The sequence below is a fragment of the Artemia sp. Qi Xiang Cuo genome, chromosome 11 (assembly GCF_049724085.1).
Source record: "Artemia sp. Qi Xiang Cuo chromosome 11, ASM4972408v1, whole genome shotgun sequence".
Lineage (NCBI taxonomy): Eukaryota > Metazoa > Arthropoda > Branchiopoda > Anostraca > Artemiidae > Artemia > Artemia sp. Qi Xiang Cuo.
Genome location: NC_142804.1, coordinates 43974781 through 43998645, shown reverse-complemented (window position 1 = coordinate 43998645; position 23865 = coordinate 43974781). Strand labels below are relative to the sequence as shown.

Sequence of the window (23865 nt, the reverse complement as noted above, 5' to 3'; positions counted from 1 at the left end):
ATCTATTAATTTAAAAAAACTTTTTCCACAAAAAATGTTTTTCAATGAAAAGTAGAGAGCTTAATTAAGCCAAAAATGAGGGAAAATAAAGTCAAATAATCTACCAAGCATAAAACTATCACAAATCACCATCAATAAATAAATAAAACCCAAAATGAACAGGAATTACAATAAATAACTGAGTCAAACTTAAAACGGGGATAATTAAATATGGGTAGGAATAACAGCCCCCACACCTTCTCAAGACCAGAACATAATTTGTATTTTACTAAGAAAACAACAGCAAATGAGCGTGGATTGTCATTTCAATATACATATATTTATATTTATTCCTTAGAGTCATCGTAGTTTTGGATTTGTTAAAATGTAAAAATGAAAACATTTGAAATGTATTTTGTTTTCAGTACTCACTTTTGAGTCAATGATGATCTTTACTTTTTATAAAAACTTTTTTTTTGTGGAAAAGTTTTTTTTAATTATTAATAAACATAAAACTAATGCTAGAGAAGTGATAACTGAACTTTAAAAAGTATATTTTGGGGTCACTTACAAAAGTAATTTGGATTTTTTTTTCCTATCGAATCATGTTCCTTAGAAAATTTTAGTTTTTCGTTAATTTCACAATTTCTTTGGAGAGTTTGAGTTTCTTCCCTCTCTCCTCGAATATAATTCCGCACTAGAGAAATCTACAAAATACCCCTCTATGATATCTCCTCGGTGCTGTCATTCCTTCCCCATCACAATCTTTATCTTCCGACACCATCCCACACACGTAGCGGGAATTTTCCCTAAGTTAGCGTATGCGGCAGCAGGGGAATGACGTATGGGAAAGGGGTTGTCAAAAGGGAGTATGAGCAATATCTCAGGAACGGCTGTTGGTAATAAATTGAAACTTTCGGAGTACGTTGAGGAGATATTAAAGAGTGATTGGAGGACAACCTGTCCCCTATCCCTTCCTTAAATACCTCCCCCAACAATGATGGAAATTTTCTTCCTATTTTTCTTGTTACTTTTCAAACAGTTCGTGGTAACGAACTGTAAGTAAGGAGCGGCCCGGCTCAACAGTAACCGAAACTCTAAAAAATGGGATTTTGATACCAATAGATACATCAAAAGAATCAGATTTTAATACTGATTTCAAGTATATAAGTTTCATAAAGTTTAGTCCTACCCATCAAAAGTTACTTGCCTGAGAAAATTTGGCTGATTTTCTAAAAAAGGGGAAAATACCCCCTAAAAGCTATAGAACCTTAATGAAAATCACAGAATCAAATTCAACGTATCCGAGAACCCTACTGTAGATGTTTCAAGCTCCTATCTGCGAAAATGTGGAATTTTGTATTTTTTGCCAGAAGAAAGATCACGGATGCGTGTTTATTTGTTGTTTTTTTCCCCAGGGGTGAGCGCATCAACCCAGTGGTCCTTGCATATCGTGAGATAGCTCATTCAAACTGAAATTAAAAGTTCTAGTGCCCTTTTTAAGTGGCCAAAACAATGGAGGGCAACTGGGCTCCCTCCCACGCTCATTTTTCCCCAAAGTCACCCGATCAAAATTTTGAGATAGCCATTTTGTTCAACATGGTCGAAAATATAATAAATAAGTCTTTTAAAATGACTTAAACCCCCCAAAGTCCACGGGAGGAGGGCTGAAAGTTATGAACTTTACCCAATGTTTACATATAGTATTGGCTATTGGGAAATATACAGACGTTTTCAAGGGGATTTTTTTCTGATAGTGGGGGGGGGGGAAGTCGGGGGTTATGTGGGAGGATCTTTCCTTGGGGGAAGGGACATTGCTACGAAGGGGGCTCTGGATTTCCCAGCATTTTTTAAGAAACCATCAGAAATTAAATTAAAAAAAAAGTTTTTCAACTGAAAGTAAGGAGCAACATCAAAACTTAAAACGAACAGAAATTATTAAGTATATGATTGGGTTCGCCCCCTAGTCAATACCTCGCTGTTTAAGCCAAAGATGTTTTAATACTTTCATAAGAGCTATTTATTCTAATTAACGGCTTTGTGATTAAGGGTCATTTTAAAGAATTGGAACAAAATTCGAACTTTAGCGTAAAGAGCGAGGTATTGAATAGGGGTCGATCCCCCTAATATACGTATTAAAAAAATATGGATATAGAAGTTTGTTACGTAAGTTAATTCGTAAGTTACGTATATCTATTACTAATAAAAACGTTCGTAAATAAAATTAAACAACTTTCATGAAAGCCATTTAACCAATAAAAGTAAAATGAATATGTAATTTTTTTTAAATTATTCATGTACGATGAGCCAAAATCAACACCTTCATTAATTCAAAAACGTCCAAAAAGTTTTTTTTTTAACTGAAAGTAAGGAGCAACATTAAAACTTAAAACGAACAGAAATTATTCCGTATATGAAAGGGACTGTCCCCTCTTCAACGCCTCACTCTTTACGCTGAAGTTGGACTCTTTCTCACAACTCTATTTTTTAAAACAATAAAAACTTTAGCGTAAAGAGCGAGGTGTTGAGGAGGGGACAGCCCCTTTCATACACGGAATAATTTCTGTTCGTTTTAAGTTTTAATGTTGCTCCTTATTTTCAGTTAAAAATAAGGAGTGATGCAGACCTTGTCTGCTGACCACGTGCCTCTGGATATGGGGTCATCCCCTAACTAAACACTCCGATCAGGGTGGCTGCAACCTCATGTGGCGGGTGGAGCTCACCCCGGGAATCTCAGTGCCTAGGTTAAACCTAGCACTAATCAGATTCCAGGCCTAGGGTCGGTTGGGCTAGCGACCCTCCACCTGAAAACCAAGTGCTACGCAAAGTGACTACATAGCCTCGGATCCGGACCCCCTTTTAAGATCTCGACCATCGCGCGTCAACGGACATGCTGACGACGTCAGAAAGACTGACAGACTACCTGCGAAAACGATCCATGACTTCGACCCTGTCAAAGCCGGTTGGAAGCGACCTCGCGGCCGACCTAAAAAACGAAGGTCTGACAGCCTGTCCGAGTTCCTGTCTATGGCAAATATCAGGTTGAGCGATGTGCAAACACTTGCCATGGACCGAAGTGGATGGAGGAGGCAGACGTCACTCTCTACGCCGAGCAGCGCCCAGCAGGAGACATAAGTCAAAAAAGTCAAGTCAATAGATCAACTTCATATGAAGAGGTTTCTTCTTCCTTTTTCGAAAACTCCATCTCCACAAAAAAATTCTTGCCCCATGTAAAAAGTTTACCCTTCCTGCTTTGAATTTCCCTGGAAATCCCCCCACCCCAACAGCTTCCTCCCGTGTGAAATTGCAACCGGCAATTCCTCTCAGAAAAACTTTCAACATCTTCTGACCTGAGGAAACGATCTAGATAGGTCAGTAATTTGAGAAAACTCGTTTAGAGCTTTATCTTTTGAAAAAAATTCATATGACTAACGTCATATTCACATATAACAGTATTGAAATGACCTCATGTACTAATATAACAGCCTTTCTGAGTTTATATGTTACAGCCATAAGTAATGACCTATTAATTATAACTCACATCTTAATATCGATTTCAATGAGGTCATTCATATTATATAACAAATTTTGTCTGGGGAGAAGTATCAGTCTATCTTGAGAAGCTCTCAAAGCATTTTTATAACTATAAGAAAACATAACTAGAGGACAACCCAAAAAATGCAGGTTTATAATTATTATAAATGACGATTCATTGGAAAAAAAAGGTAAATTTTGTCCAACCACCTGAACTATCAAATGTGGTAAGTCCGAGAGAGCAACTTAAACAACATACATTCATAATGGGTGAGAATGAATGGCGTGGAGCAGCGAACTTCAATGCAATAATATTTAAAATAACCATTTTATAAATTCTAGTTTTTTTTTCGAGGCAATATCATGGCTAATAAAAAATACGTAGATTATTATTGAGCCACTTTATTATGTTAAACATGATACTATATTGTTGCTTAATAGTGACCGCAGCACGGTGGCTATGGGACTCTTCTGTGGCAGAAGAGGATTGACGTTCCAAGTTGCTTTGTAGTAATGAAGAAAACAATGGTCAGCATTAAAATTAAGCACTAGTCAGTGCTAGTCGCCAGTAAATATCAGAAAAATAGTCTAGTGTAATAAAAGCAAGTTAGGCGAAGCAAAAGTGAGTCAGTAGAGAGGGGTCAGGAGCCCCCACGAGTCACCCCTGCTGCCACCTACAACTTTTTTTAACACCATATATTGGCACGAGAACCACGTGGTTTATGGTTTTTGTCAGTGAGAATTTGAAAAACAGGAATTTTGTCACATTTATGTATGTTTTCATGGATGGTTATGTGTGTGGGTCGATTTATTTGATGTTTTTCATGGATGTTTAATGGTTTTTTTAAGTGAGAATTTGAAAAAAATGAAATTTTTCACATTTATGGATGTCAACAGCAATTCATGTCTGTTTTATGGTTTTCTCAGTGAGAATGAAAAAACAGGAATTTGCCAAATGTTATGACTTTCCCGGAAACAGTTAGATCACGTGTTTCCTTCTCAGCCAATCAGAGAATCGGTTACATCACCCTTCTCAGCCAATCAGCGCGTCGGTTACATATTACCGGCGGAGGGACTATAAGGAAGGGAGTTTTGCTATAGGTTTATTAGTCTGTGAATAGAATTCAAAGGAGTGAGAAGAAGAAGAACAGTTTGACTTTACTCATTTGGATATATATTTGTGTGTGTAACGATGACGAGTGGAATGTTTACCCTATTAGAAGTTGATAGTGGAGTTGATGATAATAATACAAGAGCACCAAGCATTGCGGTGGAAATAACGAAAGGTTCGCGGCTTTGTCTGGAACGGGATGAAGTATACGCGAGATATGTGATATCCTTGAGTAAATTTAAAATGGAAGATCAATTATGTTTCGCTGCAAAAGTTGATATAGCACATGTGAATAGACTTCATTTGGCTTTAAGTGCATTGGTGAAACAGATTTAAGACAATAAAGAGTATCGCTAACTGTACATGCTCTGTATTATTGAGGTTGTTATTGTAGTAATTATTCAATAAAATTGTTTCGAAATCGAAAATGTTCTCTTTCTTTTCTGGTTAGAGCTAACGAATCAGGGTCAGTCTAGAGTCAGCAGTCGGAGTGAAAGGATTGAAAAATGAATAAATTTGAGAAAGAGAGAATTAGATCAAATCTAGTGTTTATGGAAAAACATTTGATTTTGGATGATGATTTTCTCGAGTTATCTCTTAAACGCAGGATATTCTCTTGTCGGTGAACTAATGACAATATACTGAAGGAGTGAGTTTTCCCCATTGGACTATTGTATGGAGCTTTTAAAATGTTATTCAAATACTTATAGTCAATTTATTGATATATTACTTGGAAAAAAGCAGAATAAGATTGAGGACATACTTTTGAAAATATTGCCAATGTATTAAATGTATATGGCTCCCCCCATCATTCGAAAGAGGTAACGTTACAGAGCTACTCCTCTCTCACACATTTCCAACTCGTTGAATTGATCGAACGGGGAGGATCAGTTTCAATTTATCTGTGAGTGAGTTGACATCGGAAACCGAAAAATGTTCTATATATGTCCCTTGTGCATGTACACTCTTGGCAGTTGGAATCAATGTGAGACTTGTACAATTATTGATGACTATAGTGAAAAGTGTAAATTATGTAATCCTTGTAAATTACATAGAGGCTATGCAGTACAAATTAAAGGATGTAATTCATGTCTTGAGGAGGTGTGTGACTCACATCCTAGAGGGCACCTGTGCTCCAATTGTCACTATGATAAATGTGATCAGTGGGAGATTACTTACCCCGCTATGACTGGGCAGAATCCCACCCGTATTTTTAGTTTATTTCTGCGAGAGTTGTATCGTCGTTTATTTAAATTAATCTGTGAAGAGTAATCATGTATACGATTCATCTGTTGGGCTAACCATAAAATTTGGTTTGTAAGGCACAGCTGTGACGTCAACACCAGCAATGAATATAAAACAATTGATGTTTATTGTGATGTGACCTAATGTGATTCACCCTTTGAAAACACTGTATGTGATATTGCTTCAAATAGACAAATTGAAACTCGTTAATTTCATAATATGAATGCAAATACTATTAATTACTATACAAAAAGATATGACAAGAGTGAAGTTACATTATACTGTAGAAAATGTGACCCTGACTTTGCAGACAATCAAGATCAATATACAGTGAATCCAAATGATTTATCGGCATTAGTGGTTCACGACAGTTGCCTATACATCGAAGAGGATGAAATCTAAAAGTGAAGATTTAAAGACATTGTTGTATATATATGCATTTTAACAATAAACAAATTCACAAACAATCTATGTTCAAATATTTATTCCTTTGTAATATCCATATTTATCACTGTTTTAATGTACACTATCTCAGGAGGTTCTATTATTTGAACCTCATCCTCCTCCACTGATATAATATTTGTGAGAGAGGGTGTCTCCTCGGACCCACTCCTCAACAGATCCCCCTCCACTGGCACAATATTTATGAGAGAGGGTATCTCCTCCGCAAATAAATCTTCACGCACTCGAAGTTGCGGGTTATGTATTCGAACTGAAGACCCACTCCTCAAGAGATCCACCGCTCTACATGTACAGAGAAGTTCTTCCTCCTCCTCGGGTGTAATCTCGATGTTCTCGTTCTCTGCACATGTAGCTAGAAGATTCTCCTCCTCACTTTCTTTGAGCTCCCACTCGGTCCATACATCCTAAAAAGGTCGAGAACACTATGGTCAAAAACTCTGTGGAAAGATATAGTCTTCATGAATATACTGAGGGGTGTTCTATAAATATAATAAACAGGGTTACTTATTATTTTTCATTTTATCTATAATTTTGTATGTCTAAAATTCATCAATTAGCCAGATTGCACGAGAACCACGTGGTTTATGGTTTTTTGTCAATGAGAATTTGAAAAACAGGAATTTTGTCACATTTATGTATGTTTTTATGTATTCGAACTGAAGACCCACTCCTCAAGAGATCCACCGCTCTACATGTACAGAGAAGTTCTTCCTCCTCCTCGGGTGTAATCTCGATGCTCTCGTTCTCTGCACATGTAGCTAGAAGATTCTCCTCCTCACTTTCTGTGAGCTCCCACTCGGTCCATACATCCTAAAAAGGTCAAGAACACTATGGTCAAAAGCTCTGTGGAAAGGTATAGTCTTCATGAATATACTGAGGGGTGTTCAATAAATGTAATAAACAGGGTTACTTATTATTTTTCATTTTATATATAATTTTGTATGTCTAAAATTCATCAATTAGCCAGATGTGGTTTTTTTTTTATTTTTTTTTACATACGGAGCGAGATTTAATGTCATTGATAGAAGCCTGTATGAGATTTAATGTATGTGATAAAACCAGGAAAAAAAACCTTTCCATGAACTAGGTTTTTCAATGAAAAGTAAAGAGCTACGACATTAAATCAAAGAGAGCAGAAATAAAGTTGAATAATAGCTTAAATCTGTCTTGGCTTATTCTTGAATTAGCCATGGCTTGATGGCAACATGATTTTAATTCAAAAATGAATCCTGAGGGATCAACCCTGAGAATGGCATCATGATTACGTCATGCAAGGGTCAAAAGCCTCAGCGGTACTTATGTAGAAAGCGGTATGTACGCGAAAAGTGAAGTTTCGTTAATGCCAATGAATTAAAACAAAATGGGATAAAAATATAATATTTCAGAAACAAATTTGGGCTATATTTATGCACATTAGGGGATGGGGGTATAGCATAACATATATTAAATACGTAACCTAACCTAACCCAACCTAGGTACCTTTTAGTCCCCTTAAACCCCAAAAAACCAAAGTTTAAAAGGTATACAGTTCCCGGAGTAAGAAACCTTTTGTAATGCCTATCTCCATACAGCGTCTCATATAAGTGCCGGGTAATGCGTATCTGTTTTCACAATACACTTACCGCTTTCTACATAAGTACCACCTCAGCTTCCAACCATAGCAAGTGAATCGAGGAGGGAAGAGACAAAAAGCCGGGTATGTTTGGCTCTTTTGCTAATTTATAAATGTAAAATCAAGTGTGTCCATGTGTTTGTTAATGTATACGCTGTAAAATACGCTTAACTAATCGAGCTAGAAACGTGAACATTTCACAGAATTACCGTGGAACCATGGTATTCACTAAATGGCGTCTTTGCTCGAACAATTAATTTTTAGATTTTAGAAGAGTCCCCTTGAGAACCACCAAATCAGGCCTCCAGGTAAAAGGTTTCGATAAAAAGTAATAAGCATAAACTACAGACACTAAATCTACTAACCAGAGTTGCTACCCCTAGTTATTTATCACTATTTCTAGTCGTTTTTCATAATTCCTAAGCAAAATATAACTAAATCAGAACATAAATCAATAGATTATTGAAAAAAGTAACTAAATCAACCAAAAAAAAAAAAGAATAACACCCGATTAATCGTCATTGACACATGAGCCGTTGGGATGCAAAATCAATTAGCATTTTTGTTGTTGTTGTTTATCAACATTTTTGTGATAACAAGAAACTTTTCTAAAGATGGCAATTAAATATTCCAAAATGTCACAACCTTTTAGACGATTAAACAACTATTATTTATTTATTTGAGGCTAGCTTTACTCCCTACTGTAGCGCCAAGCAATAAATTGTTGAAAAAAAGGAAGAAAAATAGCAACAACAAACATAACCTTTTTAACGCAAAAATTATGTTCATTATAACCAAAAAACAGTGTCTTTTTGTCAAGAGACGCAGTTCTTAGTTTTTTCCTACCTCAATTAGGGATAGCCTATAGTCTGATAGGAGGTTCAAAACATGGCATCATATTTGCTTAGTACATTTTGCTTCCTTTCTTTTCTTTTTACCTGTTTTTGGAAGATACACATGATGCGAAGGAAGAAATGCCCCATTTACATTTACTGTGTTTGCTTTGAATGCAAAATATACACTAGCCTACTTGTACTTGTTGTGAAAAAGCAAGGCGTTGAGCAATACAAGAAAAGACTTACATAAGAGATCTACGCGCTAAATCGCCCATTTACTCTCATTATCTCAAAAACTCAAGGCATATCAGGAAAACAGCGAGGGATTGCACACTATCTGTTGGTGTACACAACTTTAAGCCCCTGGTATTGGCGTAAGGCACATTGACATGAATTTATTTAAAGAGGGCCAAATTGGAAGACTACGCAAAAAGAGCAAATGTCACGTAAAAAAATATCGGGACGTTGTAGGGATGACGTACCTTTTTGCTACTGCCTAATCAGCTTAGCCATAATTTCATTTAGAAGAGAGAAACATTCAGGAGAACTTTTCAGAAGGGAATATCGAATACAAAATAATTTTTGCCTCATTTCGGAGAATTCGTCAACTTTCTTCTATATTCTTTTTTTAAGTTTTTTAAGCTAAGCCGTCTAAGGTATAAATATATTGGTACCCCCATACAATCCACACCCTGCTCAAGTACTGAAGTAACGTTAATCCTAATGAAAAATACCAAAATATGATGAAAATGTAATGCTTTAGTTTATATAATAGTATAATTTGGGCTATATATTTGTATATTAGGGGGTGTGGGTAAAGTAACCTAACCTACCGCAACCTTACCCCACTCCCCAATGTGCAAACATATATCCTAAATTATGCAAGTCCAATGCATTCTGTCATCCGTCATTTGTCTTTGTCGATATGAAACCGGTTTTGAGAGATCTTACATTAAGCAAACCTTTCGAGTGTGTTCTGGATTGTACGGGAGTACCAAGATATTTCCTTCGGGAAACATTATAAAGCAATTGAAACTTCTAAGTTACGATTTGAAACGCCAATATATACCTAGTAAAGAGTAACACGCATTCCATATTACTTTGGTCTGGTCATTGCAGGGATTTAAAAGTACTTGATATGATGAAATAATAACGAATAATTGTTCAAACGTAAACTTATGTTTAGCAATAAACTTATTAGAGTGATAAAAAACTTTTTCCCACAAGAGGACGCTTTTTGCGTAAAAGTAAAGAGCTACCAGACTAAACCAAAGATATGATGAAATAATAGCGAATAATTGTTCAAATTTAAATTTTCTGTATTACGGGAATAGTTTATTTTCGAACCCTTATATCTACCAAAGGTTCAATACCTGAGTTAAACTAAGAGGTTTCAATTTCAGGAAAAAATTACATTTAGACAACATTTGACAATTTATCAAATTTTAAAGTTTTTGTTAGAACCTTGGGTATGCATTTTCATCATATTTTGCTTATTTTCGTTGGAAAACACACTGAAAAGACATATTATTTGACTCACATCAAACATTGTCGGATTTGCATTTGAAGAACCTTCCATTATTTTCTATCTTGTCCTCTATTTCAACATATACTGACTTTCAAAGCCTTTCAAAGCTCTTAAATATACTTACCTAACGGTTATTTATTTACGAAATCGTGCAAACTGTTGATTTAGAACAATAATTACCTTTCTATATATCAATTAACACTCACTAGAATTGCAACTTTTCACTCGCAGAGAATGGTTTCAAAACAATGCTTCTTACATTGCATAGACTAAATGTGTCAAACGAGACATCTTCATTGCAGATTAATTAATTGTTACGTTCGATTTTGTTTTGGACATAGGAGTGCATCAATGGGAAGGGAGAATTTCTGTAAAACTATCAAAGATTGATCAACTCGGAGATTTCACACTTCTTGTGTAATCACAAAGAAAAAAGAAGAAAAATTGATAAAAGATATTTTGAATTATGGCCCAAAATCAGAGCTATTACAACTTAAATGACGCGAGTGGGCGTGAAAACTATGGTTTTTAACTTTGATATGCAAGACTAGACAGAAAAGTCTATTGGAGGGGGGCTGCCCCCCGCCTCAACCCTCGCTCTCGAAATCCCCACCACCCTCTCCCCCCCAACTCAAATTTTCCAGAGGATTTTAAAATCCCCCCTTCCCCCCAAACTCAAAAATTTCTAGGAATGAATTTTCATCGTATTTAAATATTTTCGTTGGAAAACCTGCTTGCCAAAACTATAAAAAAACGGAACTTTAGTAGCTAGTACATATTTTCATCGTATTATAAATATTTTCGTTGGAAAACACACTGAAGAGCCTTATTAAGAGCTATATTAGGAATAACAGGTTAGGATAGGTTAGGTTACCATCGCTCTTGAAATCCCCCACACCCCCTCACCCAAGCTCAATATATATATATAAACTATAAAAAAAAAACGGAATTTTAGTAGCTAGTACATATTTACATCGTATTTTAAATATTTTCGATGGAAAACACACTGAAAAGCCATACTAAGAGCTATATTTGTGAGGTTAGGTTAGGTTAGGCTAGGTCTAGGAATAACAGGTTAGGTTAGGTTACCATCGCTCTTGAAATCCCCACCACCCTCCTCACCTCAAACTCAAATTTTCCAGGGGATTTTAAAATCCTCCACTGAAAAGCCATATTAAGAGCTATATTCGTGAGGTTAGGTTAGGTTAGGTTAGGTCTAGGAATAGCAGGTTAGGTTAGGATAGTTTCGGTTAAGTGGCCGATCCCCACCCCCGGGGCCACAGGCCGAAGGCGGCACAGTCGGGGTATCCCCCCCCAGGATAGGTTAGCTTAGGTTACGTGGTCTTAACCTAACCCAGGTTAGGTTACCTAACCTAACTATGGGTTAGCCGGTTAGGTTAGGTTAGGTTCGGTTAAGTGGCCGATCTCCACCCCAGGGGCCACAGGCCGAAGGCGGCACAATCGGGGTATCCCCCCTCCCAGGATAGGTTAGGTTAAGTGGTCTTAACCTAACCCAGGTTAGGTTACCTAACCTAACTATGGGTTAGCAGGTTAGGTTAGGTTGGGTTAAGTGGCCGGCCACTTAACCGAACCTAACCTAACCTGCTAGTGGAGTGGGTCTTCAGTTCGAATACATAACCCGCAACTTCGAGTGCGTGAAGATTTATTTGCGGAGGAGATACCCTCTCTCATAAATATTGTGCCAGTGGAGGGGGATCTGTTGAGGAGTGGGTCCGAGGAGACACCCTCTCTCGCAAATATTATATGAGTGGAGGAGGATGAGGTTCAAATAATAGAACCTCCTGAGATAGTGTACATTAAAACAGTGATAAATATGGATATTACAAAGGAATAAATATTTGAACATAGATTGTTTGTGAATTTGTTTATTGTTAAAATGCATATAATATACAACAATGTCTTTAAATCTTCACTTTTAGATTTCTTCATCTTCGATGTATAGGCAACTGTCGTGAACCACTAATGCTGGTAAATCATTTGGATTCACTGTATATTTATCTTGATTGACTGCAAAGTCAGGGTCACATTTTCTACATTATAATGTAACTTCACTCTTGTCATATCTTTTTGTTTAGTCAATGATACTATTTAAATTCATATTATTAAATTAAAGAGTTTCAATTTGTCTATTTAAGCAATATCACAAACAGTTTTTTCAAATGGTGAATCACATTCAGTCATTTCCAAATAAAAATCACTTGGTTTATAGTCATAGTAGGTGGTGACGTCACAGCGATGACGTAGAAACCAGATTGTCTTGTTATTCCAACAGTTGAATCGTAGACCAGTTTCCTCTTCCCAGAATAATTTAAATCCACGACGATACCAATCTCGTAGAAATAAACTAAAAACACGTTTGGGGTTCTTCCCAGTCATAGCGGGGTAAGTATTCTCCCACTGATCACATTTATCATAGTGATAATTGGAGCACAGGTGCCCTCTAGGATGAGAGTCACACACCCCTTCAAGACATGAATTGCATCCTTTAATTTGTACTGCATAGCCTCTATGTAATTTACAAGGATTACATAATTTACACTTTTCACTATAGTCATCAATAATTGTACAATTCTCACATTGAGTCCAACTGACAAGAGTGTACATGCACAATGGACATATATAGACAATTTTTCGTTGTCCAATGTCAACTCATTCACAACTAAAACTAAACTGATCCTCCTCGTTCGATAAGTTCAACAAGATGGAAGTTAGGGAGAGAGGAGTAGCTCTGTGACGGTACCTCTTTCGAATGGCGAGGGAGCCATCTACATTGAATCCATTGGCAATGTTTTCAAAAGTATATCCATAATATGATTCTTCCTTGTTACAATTAATATATCAATAAATTACTATAAGCATTTGAGTAACATTTTAAAAGCTTCATACAATAATCCTATGGGGGAGAATCACTCCTCATTATATTGTCAATTGTTCCCCGACATTAGAATATCCTGTGTTGAAGAGATAACTCGAGACAATCATCATCCAAAATCAAATGTATTTCCATAAACACTAGATTTGATCTAATTCTATCTTTCTAAAATTTATTCATTTTTCAATCCTTTCACTCTGACTGCTGACTCTAGACTGACCCTGATTCGTTAGCTCTAACCAGAAAAGAAAGAGAACATTTTCGATTTCGAAACAATTTTATTGAATAATTACAACAACAACAACCTCAATAATACAGAGCATGTACAATTACCGATACTGTTTATTGTCTTAAATATGTTTCACCAATGCACTTAAAGCACATTGAAGTCTATTCACATGTGCTATATCAACTTTAGCGGCAAAACATAATTGATCCTCCATTTTAAATTTGCTCAAGGATATCACATATCTTGCATATACTGCATCCCATTCCAGAGAAAGCCGCGATCCTTTCGTGATATCCACTGCAATGCTTGGTGCTCTTGTACTATTATCATCAACTCCACTATCAACTTCTAATAGGGTAAACATTCCACTCGTCATCGTTACACACACAAATATATATCCAAATGAGTAAAGTCAACCAGTTCTTCTTCTTCTCACTCCTTTTAATTCTATTCAGAGAATAATAAAACTATAGCAAAAATCCCTTCCTTATATTCCCTCCGCCGCTAATATGTAACCGACTCGCTGATTGGCTGAGAAGGGGGATGTAACCGATTCGCTGATTGGCTGAGAAGGAAACACGTGATCTAACTGTTTCCGGGAAAGTCATAACATTTGGCAAATTCCTGTTTTTTCATTCTCACTGAGAAAACCATAAAACAGACATGAATTGCTGTTGACATCCATAAATGTGACAAAGTTCCTGTTTTTCAAATTCTCACTGAAAAAAACAATTAAACATCCATTAAAAAAATAAAATAAATCGACCAACACACATAACCATCCAAGAAAACATACAGAAATGTGAGAAAATTCCTGTTTTTCAAATTCTCACTGACAAAAACCATAAACCACGTGGTTCTCGTGTCAATATATGACGTTAAAAAAAAGTTGTAGGTGGCAGCAGGGGTGACTCGTGGGGGCTCCTGACCCCTCTCTACTTGAGTCTGCCATAGAAAATCCCCCACTCCGTGGACTCCCCCTCGGAAAATCCAGAAGAAGAAGCAAGAGGCGTAGCGAGTCTCGCATAGAAAATACCCCACTACGCAAAAAACTCCCATCGGAGGATCCCCCGTGGCAAATTCCTCACAAAATTTATCAGCCACAGAGAAGTTATGACAAAAAAAATAATGAAGGAGAGAAGGAATTTTTGAATACTCTATGAATATTCCAAAATACAGGCAGAATATTTGGTGTAGATTATCTTATAAGAGGGCTACTTATTTTCACATTTTTATTTGAAATACTTTTTTAATTTTTTGTATTTCTGGGGGACGAGGTAACATAGAAGGGTCAGAAAAGGTTTAACACTGACACTTTGGTGCCGATATCGAATTTGAAGGCAAGCTTATTAGACATTTTGGAGCTTTCGATTCGAAATCATAGAGGAGATCCGGATAGCTCGAAAGGAACTGAAAGAGGGGCTGATTTCCACCAAATAGCTTTTGGTCTTTAAAGATGACACAAAAACTGTCAATTTCCAATTGAATGAGGCCCCTCTCAGATTTCTAAGATCGTCCCTTCCATGTGAAGTGAGTGGGAAAATAGTTTTGGGCCCTTTTCTGGTCCTATTTTCGACAAAATTTCTAGAGAAATCAATTTTGTTTTATTTTCCTTGTGTCTTGGGTTCCCTTTAGCCCAAAGTTTCATGTAAGTTTCAGACCAGTGGGAAAATATCAATCCTTTTTTATCCTCCTTTGCTAGAGGAGGGGCCAAATTTAAATAAACAAATCCTTTAAAAAAGTTTTGATACATCAGTCCTTTTGACCCAAGGACTGACTGCTGTCATGTTCATCTTGATAAGGGAAAAACAACTTATTTAGCTCATTCCACGGCCCATATCCGCTTCCTTTTGCCCAGAAAAATGTTGATGATGTTTTCGACCAGGAGAAAAACCCCTGAATGTTTTGAACACACAAGATAAAACATGCCTCCCCCCTTTTTCTGCTATATAATATATCCGTTTAGAATTTATAGTTCGCATAATTTACGACCCTTATCCCCTGGGCTCTGGGGGGTATGTCTTCCTGGGATTTGTATTTAATAGCATTTCAACTATTGTGAACGAAATGGATACCTCAAAATCTTGGTCAGATGTCCTCAGGATTTCACAAGAATCGGGTTTCAAGAAAGGTTTTAGGATGGGGCTTGGTTTTTCTCCTTTTATTTTTGACTTAAAAAAAAAACACTAAAAGTCTAAATTTTCGACCAAATGAGCATCCTCTGGGGTTTGTAGTACCATAAGAGGGAAGGGGGAAGGTAGGAGGGGACAACCTTTCTTACATGGAATAAGTTCTGCTCTTTTTAGGAACACTTTGATTGGGATATTTGAGAGTGATAGGAGGGAACCAACCCCCATCCTTTTTTGTATGCCCTCCCCCAAACAGTGATAGAAATTTTGAAAAGATATTTTGTTAAAAATAGTCAAAAAGTCTTATGAATCTGCTTCTGTGAATGTCAAGCCCCCGCCCATAGCCCCCAAAATAAGGCCCCACAACCATAGGTTTCAATGTATACTTCTTATTTTTCTCCCCTGGAGCCACCTCCTCCCCCAAAGCCACTTCAAGAGGTCACTGTATAAGATTTAGAGTGGGCTTATTTGACTGGAAATTGAAAGTTCTAGTCCCCTTTTTAAGAGTCAAAAGTGATTGGAGAGTAACCATTCACCTTCCAACGCCCAACTTGTTCCGAAAAAAAACGGTAAAATTTTGACGTAGCCATTTTATCCAAGTGGTTCAAAGGTAAAAAAAAACTTAGCCTGCGGTTCGGGGTTCGGGTTAAGGTTCGCTTTAATTAAGTTACTCATTGCTCACGAGCGGGATTTGTCACTGGGAAAATTAGCAATGTTTTATTCTTGGTGTGTTCGAAAATGCTAAGGGAATTAGGGTAAAACTTAAGGGAAATATCATGGACTATGTTAAACCAATTCAAAAGACACTACATGCATCCAGTTTATCAAATAGACGTACCTTACAAATCTTACTAATGGCCGAGGGCATCAAGGTGAAACTTTCATGGCATGTCGGGGAGGATTTTGAAAAATGGTTGAAAAACCAGCCCCCTTTTATACCTTTTAAGATGCTGTTCCCCCAAAGACATCCAATTTAAATTTTGAAATAGCCAACATGTTCAAAATAACCTAAACTCTAGCGGTAAAAAACTATGCCTCCGGAGATGAAACAACCCCCAAAGCCCCTGGAGTAAGGACTGTGTGTTATGGAAGTTTCCTATTGCTTATATGTAGCTTATAAGGTTTGTTATTGGGAAAAGGGTGCATTTTTTATCATGAGCCCCTAAAAGACTTAGAGTATGGAAGTAGAACTATTAAGAAATGATGAGGGGGATGTAAAAAAAAAATCAAAACACACTATATTGTGAAGGGATGTCAAAAGGCAGTATGAGCAAAATCTAAGAAACAGCCGAGGATATTAAACTGAAACCTTCAGAGCATGTTGAGGGGGATATTAAAGAGTGATCGGAAACCAACCTGGCAACCATCCCTTCCTTAAATACCTCCCCCGGCAATGATATAAATTTTGTTCCTATTTTTCTTATTACTTTTCTCCCATAGACCAACTTCATATGGAAGAGCTTTCTCCTCCCCTTGCGAAAAACACCGTCTCCACGAAAAACTCCTCCCACATATAGAAAATTTACTTTTACTGATTTGAATTTCTCTGAATTACTGAAAATCCCTCCCCCCAACGGTTCCCTCCCGTGGGAAATTGCAACCGACATTTCCTTTCAGAAAAATTTTCCCCATATCTTATGGCCTAAAAAATTATCTAGATAGGTCAGGAATTTGAAAAAAATCGTTTAGAGCTCTAATATTGGAAAAAAAAATTCACATGACTAACGCCACATTTATAAATAAATATATATATATATATATATATATATATATATATATATATATATATATATATATATATATATATATATATATATATATATATATATATATATATATATATATATATATATATATATATATATATATATATATATATATATATATATATATATATATATATATATATATATATATATATATATATATATATATATATATATATATATATATATATCAGTATTGTCATGACTTCATGTCCTTCTTTAGGTGCCTCCGGCAACACTGATAGAAATTTCCTTCCTATTGTTCTTATTACTTTTCCTCCCTAAGAGCAACATTATATGGAAGAGGTTTCCCCTCCCCTTGTGGAAAACTCCATCTCCACGAAAAATCCTTCCCCCATGTAGGAAATACGCCCTTCATTATTTAAATTTTCCCGGAAATACCTCTGACAGCTCCCTCCCCCGGAAAATTGCCATCGATAATTAATCTCAGAAAAATTTTCCCCACATCTTATGGCCTAAAAAAATTATCTAGATAGGTCAAGAATTTGAAAAAAATCGTTTAGAGCTCTAATATGTGACAAAAAAATTATATGACTAACGTCATATTTTTATACATCAGTATTGTAATGACTTCATGCCCTTCTTTAGGTGCCTCCATCAACACTGATAGAAATTTCCTTCCTATTTTTCTTATCACTTTTTTTCCCTAAGAGCAACATCATATGGAAGAGGTTCCCCCTCCCCTTGTGGAAAAATCCATCTCCACGAAAAATTCTTCCCCCGTGTAGGAAATACACCCTTCCTTATTTAAATTTTCCTGGAAATTCCCCCTGACGGGCCCCTCCACCGGGAAATTGCCACCGATAATTAATCTCAGGAAAATTTTCCCCATATCTTCTAGCCTGAAAAAATTATCTAGATAGGCTACGAATTTGAGAAAATTCGTTTTGAGCTTCATAATTGGACGTAAGAATTTCCGATTGAATGAGCCCCTCTTAGGTTTCTAAGACAGCTTCTTCTGTTTCAAGTGAGTGAGAAAAAAGTTTTTAGGCCCTTTTCTGTCCCTTTTTTGGGCTGCATTTCTAGGGGAAGCCGTTTTTGTTTTATTGTCTTTCTGCATTGGGGTCCCCTTAGCCCAAAGTTTCATATAAGCTTCAGGCTAACCAGAAAAATTCAACTCTTTTTTATCCTCCTTTGCTAGAGGAGGGACTAATTTTACATGGACAAATCCTGTAAATATTTTTGTGCATTAGTCCTCTTGGCCCAAGGACTTATGGCTGTCATTTTCAAATTGATTAGGGAAAAACAGCTTATTAGTAGTGACGCCATATAGAATTTAAACAGGCCCATAGTGGCTAATATTTTCTTCTATACCAGTTTAAGATCACGAAGAAGTTTAATGGCGATTCCTATAGAACAAGATGCCGGTATTATTGTTTTTGTACACCTGGGTGTTACATAATACTGGACGTCTATTCTTAGAGAATTCTTTGGTTGTTACGTAATTGTTTACCTGTGCAAATTTATTGAGGATTACTTAATTTGGAGTGACTTGTTTTGATAGAGCCTAAGGGCCACTTTTCAAGTGGGGAACTCCCAGATGTAAATGAGAATGGCGTATTGTACACAAGTGAATGTTAGGTAATACTTTAGGAGCTATTTTTTTTCTTTGGGATATTTTTTTTCTTCAAGACATTTTTCAAGATTTTTTCTTCGGGACGTTTTCTTTTCTTCGTGACATTTTTTTGTTTCTTCAAGATTTTTTTCTATAAGACGTTTTTTATTAGATTCCATGCAATAGGCTTCAAGATCTTAATGACAATTTCAACGCCCTCTATAAAAGCCTTATATGCCCCCAGGGCATAACTTAAAACCCTTACCCTGAGGGTTGTGGGGGAGTGTCCTCCTCAAAAACATATTTTATATGTGGAAATCAACGACGCTGAACAAAATTACTATCTCAAAAATTTGATTGGATGTGTTTGGGGGAATGATGGGCGTGGGGGGGCTAGTTGCCCTTCAATCCCTTTTGACCCTTAAAAAGGGCACTAGAACTCTCGATTTCCATTCCAATGCACCCCCTTTGAAGTTTCTACTACGACCCCTCCCATATGAAGTGCCTCTGGGGGAAAATTTTAATTATAATAATAATAATAATAATAATAATAATAATAAGAAATTGGAGCCGTATGACCTTTACTATTGGCAACGCTATAGCGTTTTCTCTGATAATACAATAATAATACAATAATACAATATTAGCGCTTCTGACAAGTTTTGGTTTGCAAAATCGCTTTCCGCCATCCTGTGATCCTGTTAATAAACATTGTTTTAACATAATTAAATGTCACCAAATTATTTAAAATAATAAAAAAAATTGTCAAGTAAAAAAAAAGTCATTCGCAGTCTCAGCTACTTGAATCCAGACCTAGTTATGGCAATTGAAACCCTCTTACAGAGTAATCTCTATGGCTTTCAAAAACTATGACGTAAACACGGTGCAGCATTCACACTGATAATGAAGGAATGTTTAATGATTCTTTTCATAGAATATTTCGATAACAAACACATAAAAGTAATGATAAGTAGTAGGGGAATGATTTAAATCATCTTAAAAGCTGGATGGAAAGCCTTACTTTTCTACTGCATGTAAAACAACTCACCAGTAACGTTTTTACAGACCACCATTTCCACAATGCGTCTAACCCTAAATAAAAATTCTGAATTTGGATTTCGAAAAGCAGTTTAATTTGAAATAACAACTAAAAGTATTTAATTTTGATTAATCATTATTTATTACTATGTCTCCTTTTGTATTCTATCCTTCTAGCTTGTCACAAGAAAACTTAAATGCAGAAGCATACCTGACAAAGAGAAGTCAAGGGTGAATAAATAGCACCCAGAGCATATAAAAGCTGACGAACTTTCAGAGTTGACTTTCCACTAAGGGGAGCAGTTGAACGACACGTATTCTCCACGCAGATCAGAAGAAACGTACGAAGGTTATCTATGTCTTTAGACAGGGGCATCATCTAAAAAAATTTAGATAATTAAAAACATTCTTCTTTAACCAAAAACGAAGACATACATCATGCAGTATTCATTTTCCCCTTTCATTATCCAGAAAATTGCAGACATCCCATTGGATAACCTTACATTATTTTACACTGTAAAAAAACGAACTTTATACCATTACCACCTATTCTCGCCAAATTCAGCTATTGGGAATCTATGTTCTTGAGGCTACACTGGTACAAAACACCTGAGTACCTATTATTGTTTAGTACAATAATTAGGTCAAACTCGTATCCAAGTAATGTCAATACATTTCAATAAAAAATTAAGTTCAAATGACTTTCCTAATAGTCTACTAAGACGACTTTCCTAATAGTCCTCAAAATGATGTCTTCTTTTTTCTTAAACTGTAGCACAAATATCCAAAATGAGGTTGTACCAAACAAAAATAAAAATATTAAAGAAGAAATATACAAAATGTCTGAATTTCAAACAATTGACAAGGCAGAATTTTAAAAGCGGGTACTTTTAAATCATCTAACTGTAGTTTTTTTAGACATCAGACCAAATTTGCACCTATTACAACAAGGATTATAAAATATTTTGTACGAACATGACACTTCTGGTATCAATAGGGAGCGACGTTAAAACTTAAAACGAACAGAAATTATTCCGTATATGAAAGGGGCTGTCCCCTCCTCAACGCCTCGCTCATTACGTTAAAGTTTTTTATTGTTTAAAAAAATAGAGTTGTGGGAAAGTTCGTTTTAATGTCAATCCTTCCTTTCAGGTAGAAAACTTGTTTTTTTTTATTTAATAACAAACAAAACGTATGGGAATGTTTCAATCTAGCAATCCAAGAGATTTACGACCCATAGGGTCTTAAATTGCTCAATATATTGAGGGCAAAGTACAATACTATACCATGAATTGTAAAGATTATCATTAATTACAGAATTATAATAAAACTCAGATTATAATAAACAACAGGTTATAATATAACAGATTATAATCAAGTACAGATTATACCATCAACCTGTAGAGTTTATTATTTGCGTTGCGTAAAAGGGAATTATAGCAAATTTACCAGCCTGCTGAAAGACTGTAAAACCCTAATCAGAGTGATGATGGATATTTATAAGTAAGGAATTGCGAGTACCAGATTTCTCGTTTTACGTACTTCTTTTTATCTGACCAACTTCTCTTCTCTAGAATTTTTCAAGAACTATAGACATATAATAGTATATTTTTGTATAATATAAGAGGGTGAACCTGTATAAATGAGCGGGCCCATATGAACCCGTATGTTAAACAAACCGGAAGACACTATTAGAATGACACTGCTACTACTTCTACTGCTAATCTACTACTTTTACTGAGGGTAAGTGTATTAAGCTAAAAAGTTTCTGGAAATTTTGAGGAAGTGTTGAACTAAATGAAAACACGCTGTCTGTGTATTGGCTGTCAAAAGGAAGTATGATTAATAGCCCAGGAACAGCTTAGAGTATTGAGTTAACACTTATGGACATGTTGAAGGGAAAATTGAACTAACCAAAGGACTCAGAATATCAATTTTAAACTTTCAGGGCATGTTGAGTTGGAAGTTGAACTACTGAAAGACAGTATGTGCATTCTACCACTTCTAATATTAATAATAATACTGTTGCTACTATTACTGCTCCTACCACTACTACTACAACTACTACTACTAAAACTACTAGTACTACTACTGAGGCAAAGGGTATTAAAGTGAAACTTCCAGGGAATACTCATGGTGATGTTGATCTAAATAAGAACAGACTATTTTCATGCAGGTTGTTAAGAGGGCGTATCAACAATATCTTAGGAACGTCTTAGAACATTAAGTTTAAACTTTATAAGCGATGTTGAACTAACAAAAAGGCACTACATTCATACACCAGCTATTGCTACTATTGTTACAACTGCTACGACTATTCTTACTACTGGGGGTAAAGGTCTTAAAGTCAAAATTTAGGGGAATGCTTAGAGACATGTTGAGCAAATCAAAACGCATTATGTGCATGCTGGGTTGTCAAAATGGCGCATCAGCAATTTCTAAGGAATATTTTAAAGTATTAAGTTAAAACTTTCAGGGCATGTTGAGGAGGATTTTGAACTAACCAAAAGGCATTGTGTGCATACTGCTGAAAGTAGTAGTACTACAAATACAGCTGATTTTACTACTACTGCAACTGTTGCTAAAGACATTTGGAAAAAACTTTCAGGGAATGTTCAGTGGGGTGTTGAATTGAATCAAAACACATCATGACCATGCGGGTTGTCGACAGATTGTATCAGCAATATCCCTGGAACGGCTTAGGGTATCCAGTCGAAAATTTCTGGGCTTCTTAAGGGGGATATTAAAGTAACCAATGTGCATACTACCATTACTACTGCTACGACAACTGGTATTTCTACTTCTACTACAAGTAATACTACTACAAGTGCTAATACTACTACGACTGCTACTGCTGCAACTACTAATACGACGACTACTACTAGTACTATTGAAGCAATGGGTATTACGGTAAAATTGTCAAGGAATGTTGATCTAAATTAAAAAAAACTGTGTGAATGCAGATTATAAAAAGGGCGTAACAGCATTAGCCCAGAAACAGCTAAGAGCATTAAGCTGAAACATTCAGTCCCTGTTGGGCGGGATGCGGAACCAACCAAAGGTATTATATGCATTCTAATACTACTATATATACTGCTACTGCCAATACTACTACTGTTACTGCTACTACTAGTACTAATGCTAAGAGTTTTAAGGTGAAATTTTCCGAAAATGTCAAGAGAGGCAAATCAAAACGCAATAAGTGTATACAGGCTGTCAAAATCATATCTCACCAATATTCAAGGAACGGATTAGAGCATTAACTTGAAACTTTCAGGGCCTACTGAACAAACAAAAAGCACTGTATGTACATTACTAATACTACTACCGGTAGTATTAGGCACAGAGGGTACTAGCACTACTGCTTTTTATGGTAGTTTCTTCTTGTTTTGAGTTTGACTTTGTTACTTATTGTAATTTCTGTTTATTTTGGGTTTTGTTTCTGTATTGATAGTCATCTATGGTAGTTTTACATTTGACAAATTATTTGACTTTATTTCTGCTCATCTCTGGTTTAACGTAACTCTTTACTTTTCTTTGAAAGAATTCTTTTGTGGAATAAGCTTTTAAATTAATAAGAATAAATATTTAAGTGTCAAACTTGAAGCGAACAGAAATTACCACAAACAGGAGTAGGGCTAACTAACCCTATGCCTTGTAGAGAGTTAAATGTATTTTCTCTTTGCAGAAAACAAACTTTAAACGTTTTCTCTTTTGTAACGTTAATAAATTAAAAATAGCTGAGACCTAAAGAATGAATAACAATATATGTTAAACTGGCAATATAAATTAAATAATTCTTTTCAGTAATCTCGGTTATTATGATCAACTTTGTATCTTTTAGTGTTAATATTATAACAAATAAAAACACAGCTCGAAATAAAAATTATACAAATATACAAATACAAATAACATTATGGTCTTTAG

General features: G+C 35.8%; 1 protein-coding gene across 1 annotated transcript in view; it reads right to left on the bottom strand.

Annotated features, from left to right (window-relative positions):
• LOC148947012 (uncharacterized) overlaps nt 1-23865 on the bottom strand; it is a 154532-nt gene that overhangs the window by 115413 nt on the left and 15254 nt on the right. Inside the window, exon 3 of the mRNA XM_089096816.1 lies at nt 20150-20317. Coding sequence (XP_088952942.1) covers nt 20150-20317 — 168 coding nt within the window. The remainder of the gene's footprint in view (nt 1-20149; nt 20318-23865) is intronic.